Genomic DNA, 13,830 nt, shown 5'->3' on the forward strand with positions numbered 1-13,830 from the left:
AGCTGGCTTTCATACCTAAGGCGGAACTAGAATTCACCGTCTCCTGGTGACCGGCCACAAGTCACCCAGCTGGGTGTTTCATGCATATGGCGGGACTGGAACACACCGTCTCCTGGCGATGGGCCAAAAGTCACCCAGCTGACTTTCATGGCTAAGGTGAGACTAGAACTCACAGTCACCTGGTGATGGGCCAAAAATTACCCAGCCAGCTTTCATGTCTAAGGCAGGACTAGAACTCACTGCCTTCCGGTGATGGGCCAAAAACCACCCAGCTGACTTCCGGTTTGAAGGGCTTCAGCGACAGACAGAAATCCGCGATCGTGCGCAGTTTCTGTCTGGGCACACCGCTGGAGCGCCCCAAGCCGGCTGGTTTTGGGGCTAAGCCACCCCGTAGAGGTGGTGAAGAGTGGGGAGACCGCCAGCAGGGTTGAGGAGAGCCGCATCTCTCCTCCTCAGCTGGCCATTACTCCCTTTCCCAAAGGCGGTTGCAGCCGTGGTCAGAAATGGCCACCACAAAGAAGAACTCGACCGGAAAAGAATGTGCAGGAGGAAGATAAGAAGTGAAAGTTCTGGCTGACCGGGTTAAATTGTAAAAGCAACAACTAAAAATGTACCAAGCAGAATCCGAATGGAAGTTATGTATTATATTGAATGTTACAACTTTAGGGAAAAGATATAAAGGCGTCATACTCCAATCAGTAACCACAGGAGAAATTTTGTTTAATGAGAAAAGATAATAGATAATTGAAACAGGACAGGCAAAAAATATAAATACAATGATTTGAATTGAGATGAGAGAATTAAAATAAAATTGAGAAGATTAAAAGGTGGGAGAAGCCATGCAGAAAATGTAAAATAGTAATAAGATATGGAATAGAATATAAAAATGAGCATGAACCTGAATTTGTGTCTGTACGAAGAAATGTAACCCGGGATTATGCTGCTTTCAAAAAGATGTTTTATCTGTATTTTTTTCTCTTTGTGAAAACTCAAATAAAATTTACAAAAAAAAAAAAAAAAACCAGCTGACTTTCATGGCTAAGGCGGGACTAGAACTCACAGTCTCCTGGTGATTGGCCCAAAGTCCCTCAGCTGGCTTTCATACCTAAGGCAGAACTAGAACTCACGGTCTCCTTATTTTGTAGCCTGGTACCTTAACCACTAAACCAAACTGGCTCATTTATGTCACCGTTAGCCAGATTACTAACTCGGTTTCTTAAGTTGGCCCAATGCATAGAACCATAAATTTAACAAACACTGAAGTGTTCGCTAAGCTTGTTGATATTTTACAAATGCACCTGAATACATTAAGGACCTTGTGTGAACACAACGAAATGAACCAGTCTTGTTTAAAAAGACAGCCTTTTTTTTTTTAAAAAAAAAAATAATAATCTGGAAGCGGCTTTTGAAAATGCCCAGAAATACACCGAATATTTTAAGGAAACTTGCAAAAAAAAAAAAAAAAAAAGCTTTGGAGCAAACCCAAACGACCAGACTTAAGCTCCGTGCGATAAATTAAAGGAAAGAATTTCATCGTCAACAGAAAGGAATCGTTTTAAGCCCTTGCTGAAAAATTCGGCGTGAGAAAACGGCCCCTTTGATATAAAGCCAGCAAAGAAGGGGAAAACAACTCCCCACTTTTTTTTTTGCAACCCTTGGAGAATGGGAGAAAAAAGGGAGGGGTGATAAGGACTGGTTCCTTCTAACCCCACCTGAGCGAAAGCTGGGAAGGAATGGGTGAGAAGGAAGAGGGGGGTGCAAATTGGGTTGTTTTGCTAAGATTGTGGGAAGTGTAAATATTTCCCTCCCTGCTATGCATTAACTTACACACCTGTCCGCTCAGTGCTGTTCTCTCCCACAGCTGCTCCCTCCCTCCTGTCACTCAATCTCCTTTTTATTTCCTAGGCCCCAGAAGTGATCATGTCGCAGCATTACGATGCTAAAGCCGACCTGTGGAGTATAGGCACCGTCATCTACCAGTGTCTGGTTGGGAAGCCACCCTTTCAGGTGAGCGCAGAGAATAAAACACTAAAGGAGACTCAGGTGGCTCAGGATGGAAATGTGGGGGTCCTTTGGGGCTCTCTGAGCTGGGTGGTTTTCTTGCAGAACGTTTCATGACCCAGCTAGATAACGTCATCAGTGCTAGAAGGGAATGAGATTTCCGCTCTTTTCATATATACTAACGGTTTGTTCTGCTAGTGTTGGTGAGGTTCCTTGGTGGCTCATTGGTTAGTTCCTTGGTTGCGGGTGGGTGAATGAATGAAGGTTGGTTGGTTGGTTGTTAATGCTCTCTGAACTTGGTAGGTTGCTAGCAGACATTTCATAACCTAACTAGGTAACATCAGTGCTAGAAGGGAGTGGAGTTTGCTCTCTTTTCATATATACTAATGGTTTGCTCTGTCAGTATTGTTGGGGTATCCTTGGTTAGACTGTCATGGATGGACGGTTAGTTCTTGGTGCCCTCTGAGCTTGCTGGTTTTCTAGTAGACATTTCATGACCCAGCTACGTTACATTATCAGAGCTAAACGGGAGTGGTGTTTGTTCTCTTTTCATTTATACTCGTGGTTTGCACTGACAGTAGTGTTGGTGAGGTGTCCTCAGGGTTTCCTTGATTAAGGGTGGGTGGATGGATGGTTGGTTGGTGGGTTCTTGGTGTTTTCTGAGCTTGGCTGTTTTCTTGCAGGCGTTTCATGACGCAGCCAAGTAATATCATCCGTGCTAGAAGGGAGAAGGGTTTGCTCTCTGTCGATACACAAGGGACTTGCCCTGACAGGGACTCTCATTTGCTGCTCCCTTGATTCCAAGACACTGCTAATCATCCTCATAAACTTTCTAAAATAAATATTGGGGTTGGTTTTATGCTTTTAGTTGTGCTGTCTAGATCCGTCCTCCGTAGAGATCCGTGAATGAAGCAAAGCCGTAATACAATTAAAAAAAACCTCATTTGGACATTGGGTGAAGCCAACCTCAAAATCACCCTAAATTAACTTAATCTAAATCAATCTCATTTTTTTTATAGGCGAATAGTCCTCAGGATCTGCGAATGTTTTACGAGAAGAACAGAAACCTCATCCCGAGGTAGGCTCGGCGCTCCCTTAAACCGCGGCATCCAATTTCAGTGCCTTTGTTTGTCGCGGCCGGTGCCCTTCCAAGTAGCCACAGGATGGCACGGTATCGCAGCCCATTGGGGATGGCTTTGAACCTCCAGAGAGACCATAAATCATCTGCCCATTTTTTTTATTTTTTATTTTTTTGACTTTGCTCTTTTAGCATCCCCAGGGAAACCTCAGCCTACTTGTCCGATTTGCTTCTGAACTTGCTTCAGAGAAACCAGAAAGACAGAATGGACTTCGGTGAGTGAAAGATCCGGGATGCTTTTAAAAAAGGTCTCCTATTTTTTTTTTCCCCCAGTAAGGAAAGAGAACTGATCGGTGGTGGGATTCAAATTTTTTTTTACTACCGGTTCTGTGGGCGTGGCTTGGTGGGCGTGGCAGGGGAAGGTTACTGCAAAATCCCCATTCCCTCCCCACTCCAGGGGAAGGATACTATATTGATCTATATTGACTGTTTCCTAGTATGATTTGATTGCTTATTGTACCCTATGACTATTATTAAGTGTTGTACCTGAGGATTCTTCACTCTTGACGAATGTATCTTTTCTTCTATGTACACTGAGAGCATTTGCACCAACCACACTTGGCCTATAAGCATTCTATCCTATCCTATCCCATCCCATCCCATCCCATTCTATTCTATTCTATTTCATTCCATATCGCAAAATCCCTATTCCTTCCCCACCCCACTAACCTGCTTTCCAGCTCCGTCCTCCTATGCAGGGCAACCAAAGGAGACCCAGCCAATCAGCTGGGACTCAGGAGGTGTAGAGAAGAGATGGGGTTGGCGGGGCCAGTCAGAGGTGGGATTGGCTGGTTCTCCATACTACTCAAAATTTCCGCTACCGGTTCTCCGGAACTGGTCAGAACCGGCTAAATACCACTTCTGGAACCGATCCTCATGTCCGATCCGGTTTGCAATCGCAGCAACGATCTGCTCAAATGAGCCGGGGCCGTGACTTTTACGAGAAGCTCAAGTTGATTGATTGATGTTTGCAGGGAAGGTCAAGTTGAGCTGGCCAGCGCTTGAGACAGCATTTCCTGTCTCATTTGTTGGGGTTATTGTTTCCTGCCTTTTCCTCCAGGAGATCGGGGACATTTGTAGAAATCCCTTCTCGTATTTCCCCGTAAAACAAGGGTCCACAGCCCGGTGTCTGGCCCGGTGCCTGTTTGGAACCGGGCCACGGAAGTGGCAAGCAATTTGCACATGCAGGCACATGAGAAGCTGCGTTTGTGAAAGCGGCAGGTGAAACCATCTCCGCTCAGCCCTGCCGCTGTCTTCTGGGCTGCCAAGCCAGAAAAGACTGTTGCCACGAAACCAGGGGTCTCCAAACTTGGCAGCTTTTAAGACTTGTGGACTTCAACTCCCAGAATTCCTGGCTGAGGAATTCTGGGAGTTGAAGTCCACAAGTCTTAAAAGTTGACAAGTTCGGAGACCTCTGCCCTAAACAGATATTTTGTGAAGTAGGTTGGGACTGAGACAGACTGGCCCCAAAAGACACTCGGGATGTTCTTTTGGACCTGGGTCTGGACAATTGTCTGTTCAACATTGTGGAACTGCCTTGTGTGTATATAGTGAGCCTCGGTGGCGTAGTGGTTCGTGTGAAGGCTTCTTCTGCTGACTGTCTATAGCCGTGATGGCGAACCTATGGCACGTGTGCCAGAGGTGGTATGCAGAGGCCTCTGTGGGCATACACGCTGTCACGTTAGGGTTAGGGTTAGCCAGCCAGCTGGTCTTAGAGCACTGGAAAATGGCATAAAAGTGGCCAAAAAATAAGCCAGTTTGTGGGCCTTTTTCCAGGCCATTTTTCAGGTTGTTTTCTGGCCGTTTTGTGGACTGTTTTCCAGCTGTTTTCTGGGCCGTTTTCCAGCCAAAAGGGCCCCAAACCAGCCTGAAAATAGGCTGAAAACAGCCCCAACCTGGCCTGAAAACAGCCCCCCAAAAGGCCAAAAAACATGTATGCGCGCACCGGCCAGCTGGTCTTCAGGTTTCTGGTGCTCTGGCACATGCACATGTATGCACGCACATTCCGGTTTCGGCACTTGGTGCCGGAAAGGTTTGCCATCACTGGTCTATAGCGTCGTTTTGAGGGAAGGAGTTAAAACAGTTTATATCCGGGGTGTGAGGGGTCTGTAGATAGTTTCACAGCCTTCTTTTTGACTCAGGGTGCAGTAGACATGTCCTCCATGGAAGGCAGGTTAGCAGAAGCTTCTTGGATCAGAAGCGAAACGTCTTCAAGAAAAACCAGAAAGCCCAGTAGCCTCTGGGGGGGGGCGAGGGGGCCTTTTGGGACAACCATGACCTGGTTGACGGAGAATCCCCACAGACAAGGTGCAGTTCTGACTGCGCACCTGTTGCGGGAGACAAATTTAGCCCCCGTCCCACAACCTCTGAAAGGACCAGTGTCTCTTCTTGGCTCGCGGGAGGCTGTCCTTCGACGCAGCCGGCTGTTGCTTGAGGGACTTGCAGACAGATGCCCCATTCAGGGTTTGGAGGACCTTTCTGGAATTGCATCTAAAGCTCTGCAGGGTCATTGCATCCCCAAGGCTTGGCTGGTGTTCCACAGCCCCTTCTGCCTACCCCAGACATAACGCCCGAGGGGGTTAGGACAGCTGCCTCCCAAGTAGGACAACGGGAAGGGAGCCAGCTCCGTAGCGTTAAGCCTTCCCCCAAGCCACCGTCTCCCAGTGCCAGCTCAGAACCAAACCAGCCAACCCTTTTTTTATATTCTGGATCGACAGACCGGAATTAAAAATGGAATGTTCTGAAACGAATTAGAACAGAATAATGGCCGTTAGCGGCAAAATCATCTGTTTCATTTTGGCCACACACATGGCCGCACTTGGAATAAAGCATTGAATTTTGGTCGCCACGATGTAAAAAAAGATGTTGAGATTCGAGAAAGAGTGCAGAGAAGAGCAACAAAGAGAATGGAATAGAATAAAGAATAGAGTAGAATAGAATTAAGAATAGAAGTACAGTAGAGTAGAGTAGAGTAGAATAGAATAGAATAGAATAGAATTAAGAATAGAATAGAATAGAATAGAATAGAATAGAATAGAAGAATAGAATAGAATTAAGAACTGAAGTAGAATAGAATTTGAGAATAGAAGTAGAGTAGAATAGAATAGAATTAAGAATAGAATAGAATTAAGAATAGAAGTAGAGTAGAGTAGAATAGAATAGAATTAAGAATAGGATAGAATTTAGAATAGAATATAATTTATTGAAATGAAGAATAGAATTATTTATTGATCAGTTGTGATTGGACACACAAGGAATTTGTCTTGGTGCAAATGCTCTCAGTGTACATAAAAGAAAAGATACAAGACTCATAAGGTACAACTCTTAATATTAGTCATAGGGTACAATAAATAATCAAATCATACTAGGAAACAGTCAGTATAAATGGTTAGGGTGCAAGCAACAAGGTTGCAGTCATACAGTCACAAGTGGGAGGGGATGGGCGATAGGAACGATGAGAAGATTAATAGTAATAGTAGTGGTGACTTAGGGGACTGGAGGCTAAAACATATGAAGAACGGTTGCAGGAACTGGGTATGTCTAAATTTAATGAAGAGAAGGACCAGGGGAGACAGGATAGCAGTCTTCCAATATCTCAGGGGCTGCCCCAAAGAAGAGGGAGTCAAGCTATTCTCCAAAGCCCCTGAAGGCAGGACAAGAAGCAACGGGTGGAAACTAATCAAGGAGAGAAGGCAACCTGGAACTAAGGAGAAAATTCCTGAAAGAACAATTAAACAACTTGCCTCCAGAAGTTGTGGGTGCTCTATCACTGGAGGTTTTTTTTTAAAAAAAGGTTGGATCACCCTTTGTCTGAAGTGGTGTAGGGTTTGCTGCCTAGGCAGGGGGTTGGACTAGAAGACCTCCAAGGTTCCTTCCAACTCTGTTATTCTATTCTATTGACTCAGTTCAGGGAATCCTCCACCACAATTGCGCCCCACTTCTCCGTTGTTAGGTGAATTTTGCCACCCTTTGTTGAATTTCCTTGCCACAACGGTTAAGTGAATCGCCGCGGTTGTTAAGTTAGTAACAGGGTTGCTAAGTGAATCTTGCTTCCCTCTTCGATTTTGCTTGGTGATCGGATGTCACCTTTCCCACAAGTTTGAACCTCTGGATAGAAACGATCCTTGACTCCATTCGTTGAGAAAGGCATAGCTTCTTAGAAGTAGAATAGAATAGCAATAGCGCTTAGACTTACATACCGCTTCGCAGGGCTTTCCAGCCCTCTCTAAGCAGGTTACAGAGTCCCCGCATTGCCCTCAACAATCTGGGTCCTCGTTTTACCCCCCTCAGAAGGATGGAAGGTTGAGCCAACCTTGAGCCTGGTGAGATTTGAACTGCCAAATTGCAGGCAGCCAGCAGTCAGCAGAAATAGCCTGCAGTACTGCACTCTAACCACTGCGCCACTATAGCGAGTAGAGTAGAACTGAACAAAACAGAACAGAGAAGAGAAGAGAATAGAATAGAATCAATCAGAATGGAGCTGGAAGGGACCTTGGAGGTCTTCTAGTCTAACCCCCTCCTCAGGCAGGAAACCCTATATCATTTCAAACAAATGGCTGTCTAGTCTCTTCTTAAAAAATCTCCCAGAGTTGGAGCATTTACAACTTCTGGAGGCAAGTGGTCCCACTGATGAATGGTTCTCACTGTCAGGAAATTTCTCCTTAGTTCCAGGTTGCTTCTGTCCTGGATGAGTTTCCATCCGTTGCTTCTTCACCTGCCTTCTGGTGCTTTGGAGAATAGGTTGACTCCTTCTTCTTTGGGGCAGCCCCTCAGATATTGGAGGACTGCTATCCTGTCATCCCTGGTCCTTCTCTTTCTTAGACTAGACATACCCAATTCCAACAACCATTCTTTATTTGTTTCAGCTTCCTTGTCCTATTTATGTAGTGAAAATTGGAGGCGGTGACCCTTTAAGAGCTGTATGCAGCGAAATTTGATTTTTAATGTATGCCAATTAGTGTACATTTCAAAGTGACAAAGTTATTCTATCCTATCCTATCCTATCCTATCCTATTCTATTCTACATTCCAATATTCTATTCTATTCTATTCCAATTTATTCTATTCTACACTCCAATATTCTATCCTATCCTATTTTATTCTATTCTATACTCCAATGTGCTGTTCTTTTCTGTTCTATTCTACATTCCAGTATTCTATTTACTCAATTCTATTTTATTCTATTCTACACTCCAATATTCTGTTCTATTCTATTCTATTCTACATTCCAATATTCTATTTTATTCTATTCTACACTCCAATATCCTATCCTATTCTACATTCCAATATTCTATTCTATTCTATAATATTCTATAATATTCTATCCTATCCTAGTCTATTCTAGTCTATCCACTAGGATTCATAAGAATAAGTACCAGATCCTTTCTCTGTGACTTCTAAGCCTGTTGTTTGGCCCTGCACCTAGCCGAATGGGGGTTTTATTAGTTGCGCCAGGCTCTTTCAATCCAGCAATTAAATCTGAATTGATTTCCTGATGGCATCTCCTTTTATTTCTCTCTCTCTCTTTCTCTTTTCTCTCTCTCTCTCTCTTTCTCTTTTTTGGTCCACAAGAGTTGTAATTGGCAGATGATGGCATTTAAAAAGCCAATACCCGCAGAATGGGCAATTTCTCCCCTGGGTTTGTCACTTCAGCTCAGTGGTTGGTTCGATGCCCAGCCATGCTCGGTGATGGTGGGTTGGGAAGGCTTCCGGTTAGGGACGTCGACTGGTAAACAGTGCAAGAGCTGCTTAGATAATCCTGAATTTCTTAGAAACACAGCCGCGGTTCCAAGGTTGTGTTTATTTCTTTTAAGTAACATTTAAAGCAGGAACAAGCTGTAGGCAGCTTGTAAAGTCGGACCCGTTGCGTTAATGATTAATCGCACACACACACACACAAAAAGAACCCCGCAAGAATAAAACCAGCTCTGGAAATAGCTTTGGCCAAGTTATTTATAGCGCTTACGTCTAACATCTTTCTTGGCTCTTGCGATTGTTGTCTGGGAAAGTTTCTGACGAAATTCTCATGTTGCCAACTCAAGTTGTGTTCCGTGGCTGATCAGCTGATGCCCAGGAGACGGAAAACAATTGCTCCGATTTGACTTTTAATTGCCTGCAGGGGAGAATGGTCTTATTTTATATTTTTATTTCATGTTTGTTTCTTTTTGTTTTTTTCCCTTTGCCTGGAATTGAGCAAACGTTGTTCTCTGCTGAAAACAAATTCTCAGAAAAGACTTGTGACTCCGCAAAACAACAGAGAAGGCAAGAAAAGGCTGGGGAGGGAAGAGAGAAAAAGAATGACGTTGAGGACTTCTTGCCTTTGATATTCAGCCGTTGTCTGGAGATGGGAACGGGTTTCATTAAAGCCTTTGTACCTGCAGGTAGTCCTCGACTTAGGACCACAGTGGGGAGCCCAGAGTTTTGTTGCTAAGTGAGACGGTTAACCGAGTGTTGCCCCCATTTTACGAGCGCACTTGCCACAGACGTTAAGTGAGTCCCTGCAGTTAAGTTGGTGGCCCGGTTGTTAAGTGAATCTGGCTTCCCATGGACTTTGCTTGTCCGAAGGGCCGCAAAAGGGGATCACGTGGACCCTGGGACACGGCAACCGTCATAAACCTGAGCTGGTTGCCAAGCATTCGAATTTTGATCAGGTGACTATGGGGATGCTGCAACGGTCCTGTGAAAAACAGCGGTGTCGCTTTTTTCGTGCCTTAAGGCGGGAGTAGAACTCGGAGTCTGCTGCTAGTTGGCCCCAAAATCATCCAGCCAGCTTTCATGCCTAAGGCGGGACTAGAACTCCCCGTCTCCTGGTGATTGGCCCAAAATCATTCAGCCGGCTTTCATGCTTAAGGCGGGACTAGAACTCACTGTCACCTGGTGATTGGCCCCAAATCATCCAGCCAGCTTTCATGCCTAAGGCGGGACTAGGACTCCCCGTCTCCTGGTGATTGGCTCAAAATCATTCAGCCGGCTTTCATGCTTAAGGTGGGACTAGAACTCACTGTCACCTGGTGATTGGCCCCAAATCATCCAGCCAGCTTTCATGCCTAAGGCGGGACTAGAACTCCCCGTCTCCTGGTGATTGGCCCAAAATCATTCAGCTGGCTTTCATGCTTAAGGTGGGACTAGAACTCACTGTCACCTGGTGATTGGCCCCAAATCATCCAGCCAACTTTCATGCCTAAGGCGGGACTAGGACTCCCCGTCTCCTGGTGATTGGCTCAAAATCATTCAGCCGGCTTTCATGCTTAAGGCGGGACTAGAACTCACTGTCACCTGGTGATTGGCCCCAAATCATCCAGCCAGCTTTCATACCTAAGGCGGGACTAGAACTCCCCGTCTCCTGGTGATTGGCCCAAAATCATTCAGCCGGCTTTCATGTTTAAGATTGGACTAGAACTCACTGTCACCTGGTGATTGGCCCCAAATCATCCAGCCAGCTTTCATGCCTAAGGCGGGACTAGAACTCCCCGTCTCCTGGTGATTGGCTCAAAATCGTTCAGCCGGCTTTCATGTTTAAGATTGGACTAGAACTCACTGTCACCTGGTGATTGGCCCCAAATCATCCAGCCAGCTTTCATACCTAAGGCGGGACTAGAACTCCCCGTCTCCTGGTGATTGGCCCAAAATCATTCAGCCGGCTTTCATGCTTAAGGCGGGACTAGAACTCACTGTCACCTGGTGATTGGCCCCAAATCATCCAGCCAACTTTCATGCCTAAGGCGGGACTAGGACTCCCGTCTCCTGGTGATTGGCTCAAAATCATTCAGCCGGCTTTCATGCTTAAGGCGGGACTAGAACTCACTGTCACCTGGTGATTGGCCCCAAATCATCCAGCCAGCTTTCATACCTAAGGCGGACTAGAACTTCCGTCTCCTGGTGATTGGCTCAAAATCATTCAGCGTTTCATGTTTAAGATTGGACTAGAACTCACTGTCACCTGGTGATTGGCCCCAAATCATCCAGCCAACTTTCATACCTAAGGCGGGACTAGAACTTCCCGTCTCCTGGTGATTGGCCCAAAATCATTCAGCCGGCTTTCACGCTTAAGGCGGGACTAGAATTCACCGCTTGCTGGTGATTGGCCTAAAATCACCCAGCTGGCTTTTATGGCTAAGGTGGGAATTTGAACTCACGGTTTCTTGCTTTCTAACCTGGTACTCCTTGACTGACAACAGTTTAGTGACCGTTCAGAGTTACGACGACACCAAAAAACATGACTTACGCCCGGTTTTTTGCACTTATAACAATTGCAGCAGCATCCTTGGTCAGTGATCAAAATTCAGCCGCTTGGCAACTTGATTCATATTTATGACGGTCGCCGTATCCCAGGGACACTTGGGATCCCCTTTTTGCGACCTTCTGACAAGCCCAGTCCACGGAGTAGCCCGATTCACTGAACAACCACGGCCAGAAAGGTCATACGATGGGGCGAAACTCTTCTTGTACAACTGTTTTTGCTTAGCAGCAGAAATTTGGGCCTCGGCTGTGGTCGTAAGTCGAGGATTTGCCCGCATTTAAAAATAGTTGGAGGCTAGATCGTACCAGGAGTATAAAAACAAAAACAGGCAATATTTAGAAACAGGTAACAGATAATCAGAGTTGGAAGGGGCCTTGTAGGTCATCTAGTCCAACCCCCCACCCAAGCGGGAGGCCCTACACCATTTCTGACAAATGGCAGTCCAGTCTCTTCTTGAAAATTTGAAATGATGGCGCTCCCACAACTCCAAAGGGCAACTTCTGTTCCATTGGTGATTGTTCTCCCTGTCAGAAAGTTTCTCCTTGTTTCCAGGTTGAATCTCTCCTTGTTCAGTTTCCATCCATTGTTCCTTGTCTGGCCTTCAGGTGCTTTGGAGAATAGTTTGACCCCCTTCCTCCTCTCTGGGGCAGCCCCTCAAATATTGGAAGATGCTATCCTGTCTCCCCTGGTCCTTCTCTTCCCTAGACTAGCCAAACCCAGTTCCTGCAATCGGTCTTCATATGTTTTAGCCTCCAATCCCCTCATCATCCTGGTTGCTCTTCTCTGCACTCTTTCTAGAGCCTCAACATCTTTTTCATAGTGTGGTGACCAAAACCAGGTGCAGTACTCTAGGTGTGGCCTTACTAAGGCTTTATAGAGTGGTATTAGTACCTCCCTTGATCTCGATTATATCCCTCTGTGAACGAAACTTAGGATTGCATTGGCTTTTTGGGCTGCTGCTGCACACGGCTGGCTCCTATTTAGCTGGTTGTCCACTAAGACTCCGAGATCCCCCTCCCAGTTCCTGCTCTTGAGCCTGGTTCCACCCAGTCTATTATAGGTGTCCTTTGGGTTTTTCTTGCCTAAGTCAACGTGGGGGCGGAAATCTTGCTCAATCTTGAGATAAAAGCTATCATACTCCGTTGGTTCTTGCCAGCTCATTTGCCCGGGACGTTATGTTCTCGTCCCAGGTAACGCCAGCTGTATTTTTCCGGCAAACTGTCCCATCTGGATTTCAGAACACCCTGTTCTGAAAGGCTAGAGAATGTCTAGTCTTTTTCCTCCAGGGATTTCAAATGTTCCAGGTGACCGATGTGCTCTCGATTATAGCCGTTGTTTGCTTTGCTAACACACACACACACACACACACACACACACACACACACACTTGCTTTAAGCTTTGTTAACAATTCGCGGTGGAAAAACGCAAAGCAGTTTTTTTTTTTTTTCTTAACGGGGGAGGTTTATATGGGAGGCGTGTGGAGAGCATCCACCCCATAATCATCGACACACACACACACAAAAACACAGAAAAACACGCACTGTTTTTCCTGCGAAGTCCCAAGGAACCTTTTGTCCGTAGAAAGATGACTTATCGTCCCCACCTGGAAGGTTGAAAGTTGAACGCTCTGCTTGTTTGTCGAAAAGCGGCGGCACTTAGAGAGAAAGCATTACAACTACCAACCTTTGCAGTTACTGCCGGCATAAGATCAACAAACGTGCACACCCCCACCCCCACACACACACACATACGTGTGGGAGTTTGTGTGTGCTTTTGGATAGCCCCAACAATAGCCTTAACACAGTTGTAGATTGCGGGGGTTTTCGCCCCCACCTCTCAAACCAATACGGCTGCCTTTGTCCTCTTTTTAAAGTTTTGAGAGCCGAAGGAATGTAAGACTGCAGCTAGTCCTTGACTTACGGCCACAGTTGAGCCCCAAAGTTTCTGTTGCTAAAGCAAAACATTTGTCAAAGTGAGTTTTGCCCCCATTTTATGACCTTTCTTGCCACATTTGTTAAGTGAATCGCTGCAGTTGCTAAATTAATAACCCGGTTGTTAAATGAACCCGGCTTCCCCATTGGCTTTGATTGTCCAAAGGTGTTCCGAACCAAACTTGGTTCCAAGAGAGCAAACACAAGACAAAGGTAGCACCACAACCTTTTACTGTTTCACTCACGAATCCTGTTCCTTCACAGATAAAAGGCTGCTTCCAACTAATTAGCTCTGACAGGAAAGCCTTGCCAAGTTTTTTCAAGGCTGCCAAGAACAACAGATAAAGTTCCTAAACAATAAACCAAAGAGTCTCCAAACACCAACCAAAATACTCGGAACGTCCACAAGGCTTGAGTGCAAAAACTTCTTTGCTTCCTGCAAAGAGCTGCGGTTTCTCAGCTGGCTTTTATCTCTTCAGGGAGGGGCCATTACCTTGCAGCCTTACTCCCGAGTCGCCTGT

General features: G+C 45.7%; 1 protein-coding gene across 1 annotated transcript in view; it reads left to right on the plus strand.

The window, feature by feature from the left end:
- Positions 1 to 13,830, plus strand: part of ULK2 (unc-51 like autophagy activating kinase 2) — a 143,708-nt gene that overhangs the window by 57,637 nt on the left and 72,241 nt on the right. Inside the window, exons 8-10 of the mRNA XM_087924738.1 lie at positions 1,906 to 2,007; positions 3,021 to 3,079; positions 3,272 to 3,354. Coding sequence (XP_087780864.1) covers positions 1,906 to 2,007; positions 3,021 to 3,079; positions 3,272 to 3,354 — 244 coding nt within the window. The remainder of the gene's footprint in view (positions 1 to 1,905; positions 2,008 to 3,020; positions 3,080 to 3,271; positions 3,355 to 13,830) is intronic.

Source organism: Pseudonaja textilis, chromosome 1 (genome assembly GCF_049901715.1).
Source record: "Pseudonaja textilis isolate UNSWEBS1 chromosome 1, rPseTex1.2, whole genome shotgun sequence".
Classification (NCBI taxonomy): domain Eukaryota; kingdom Metazoa; phylum Chordata; class Lepidosauria; order Squamata; family Elapidae; genus Pseudonaja; species Pseudonaja textilis.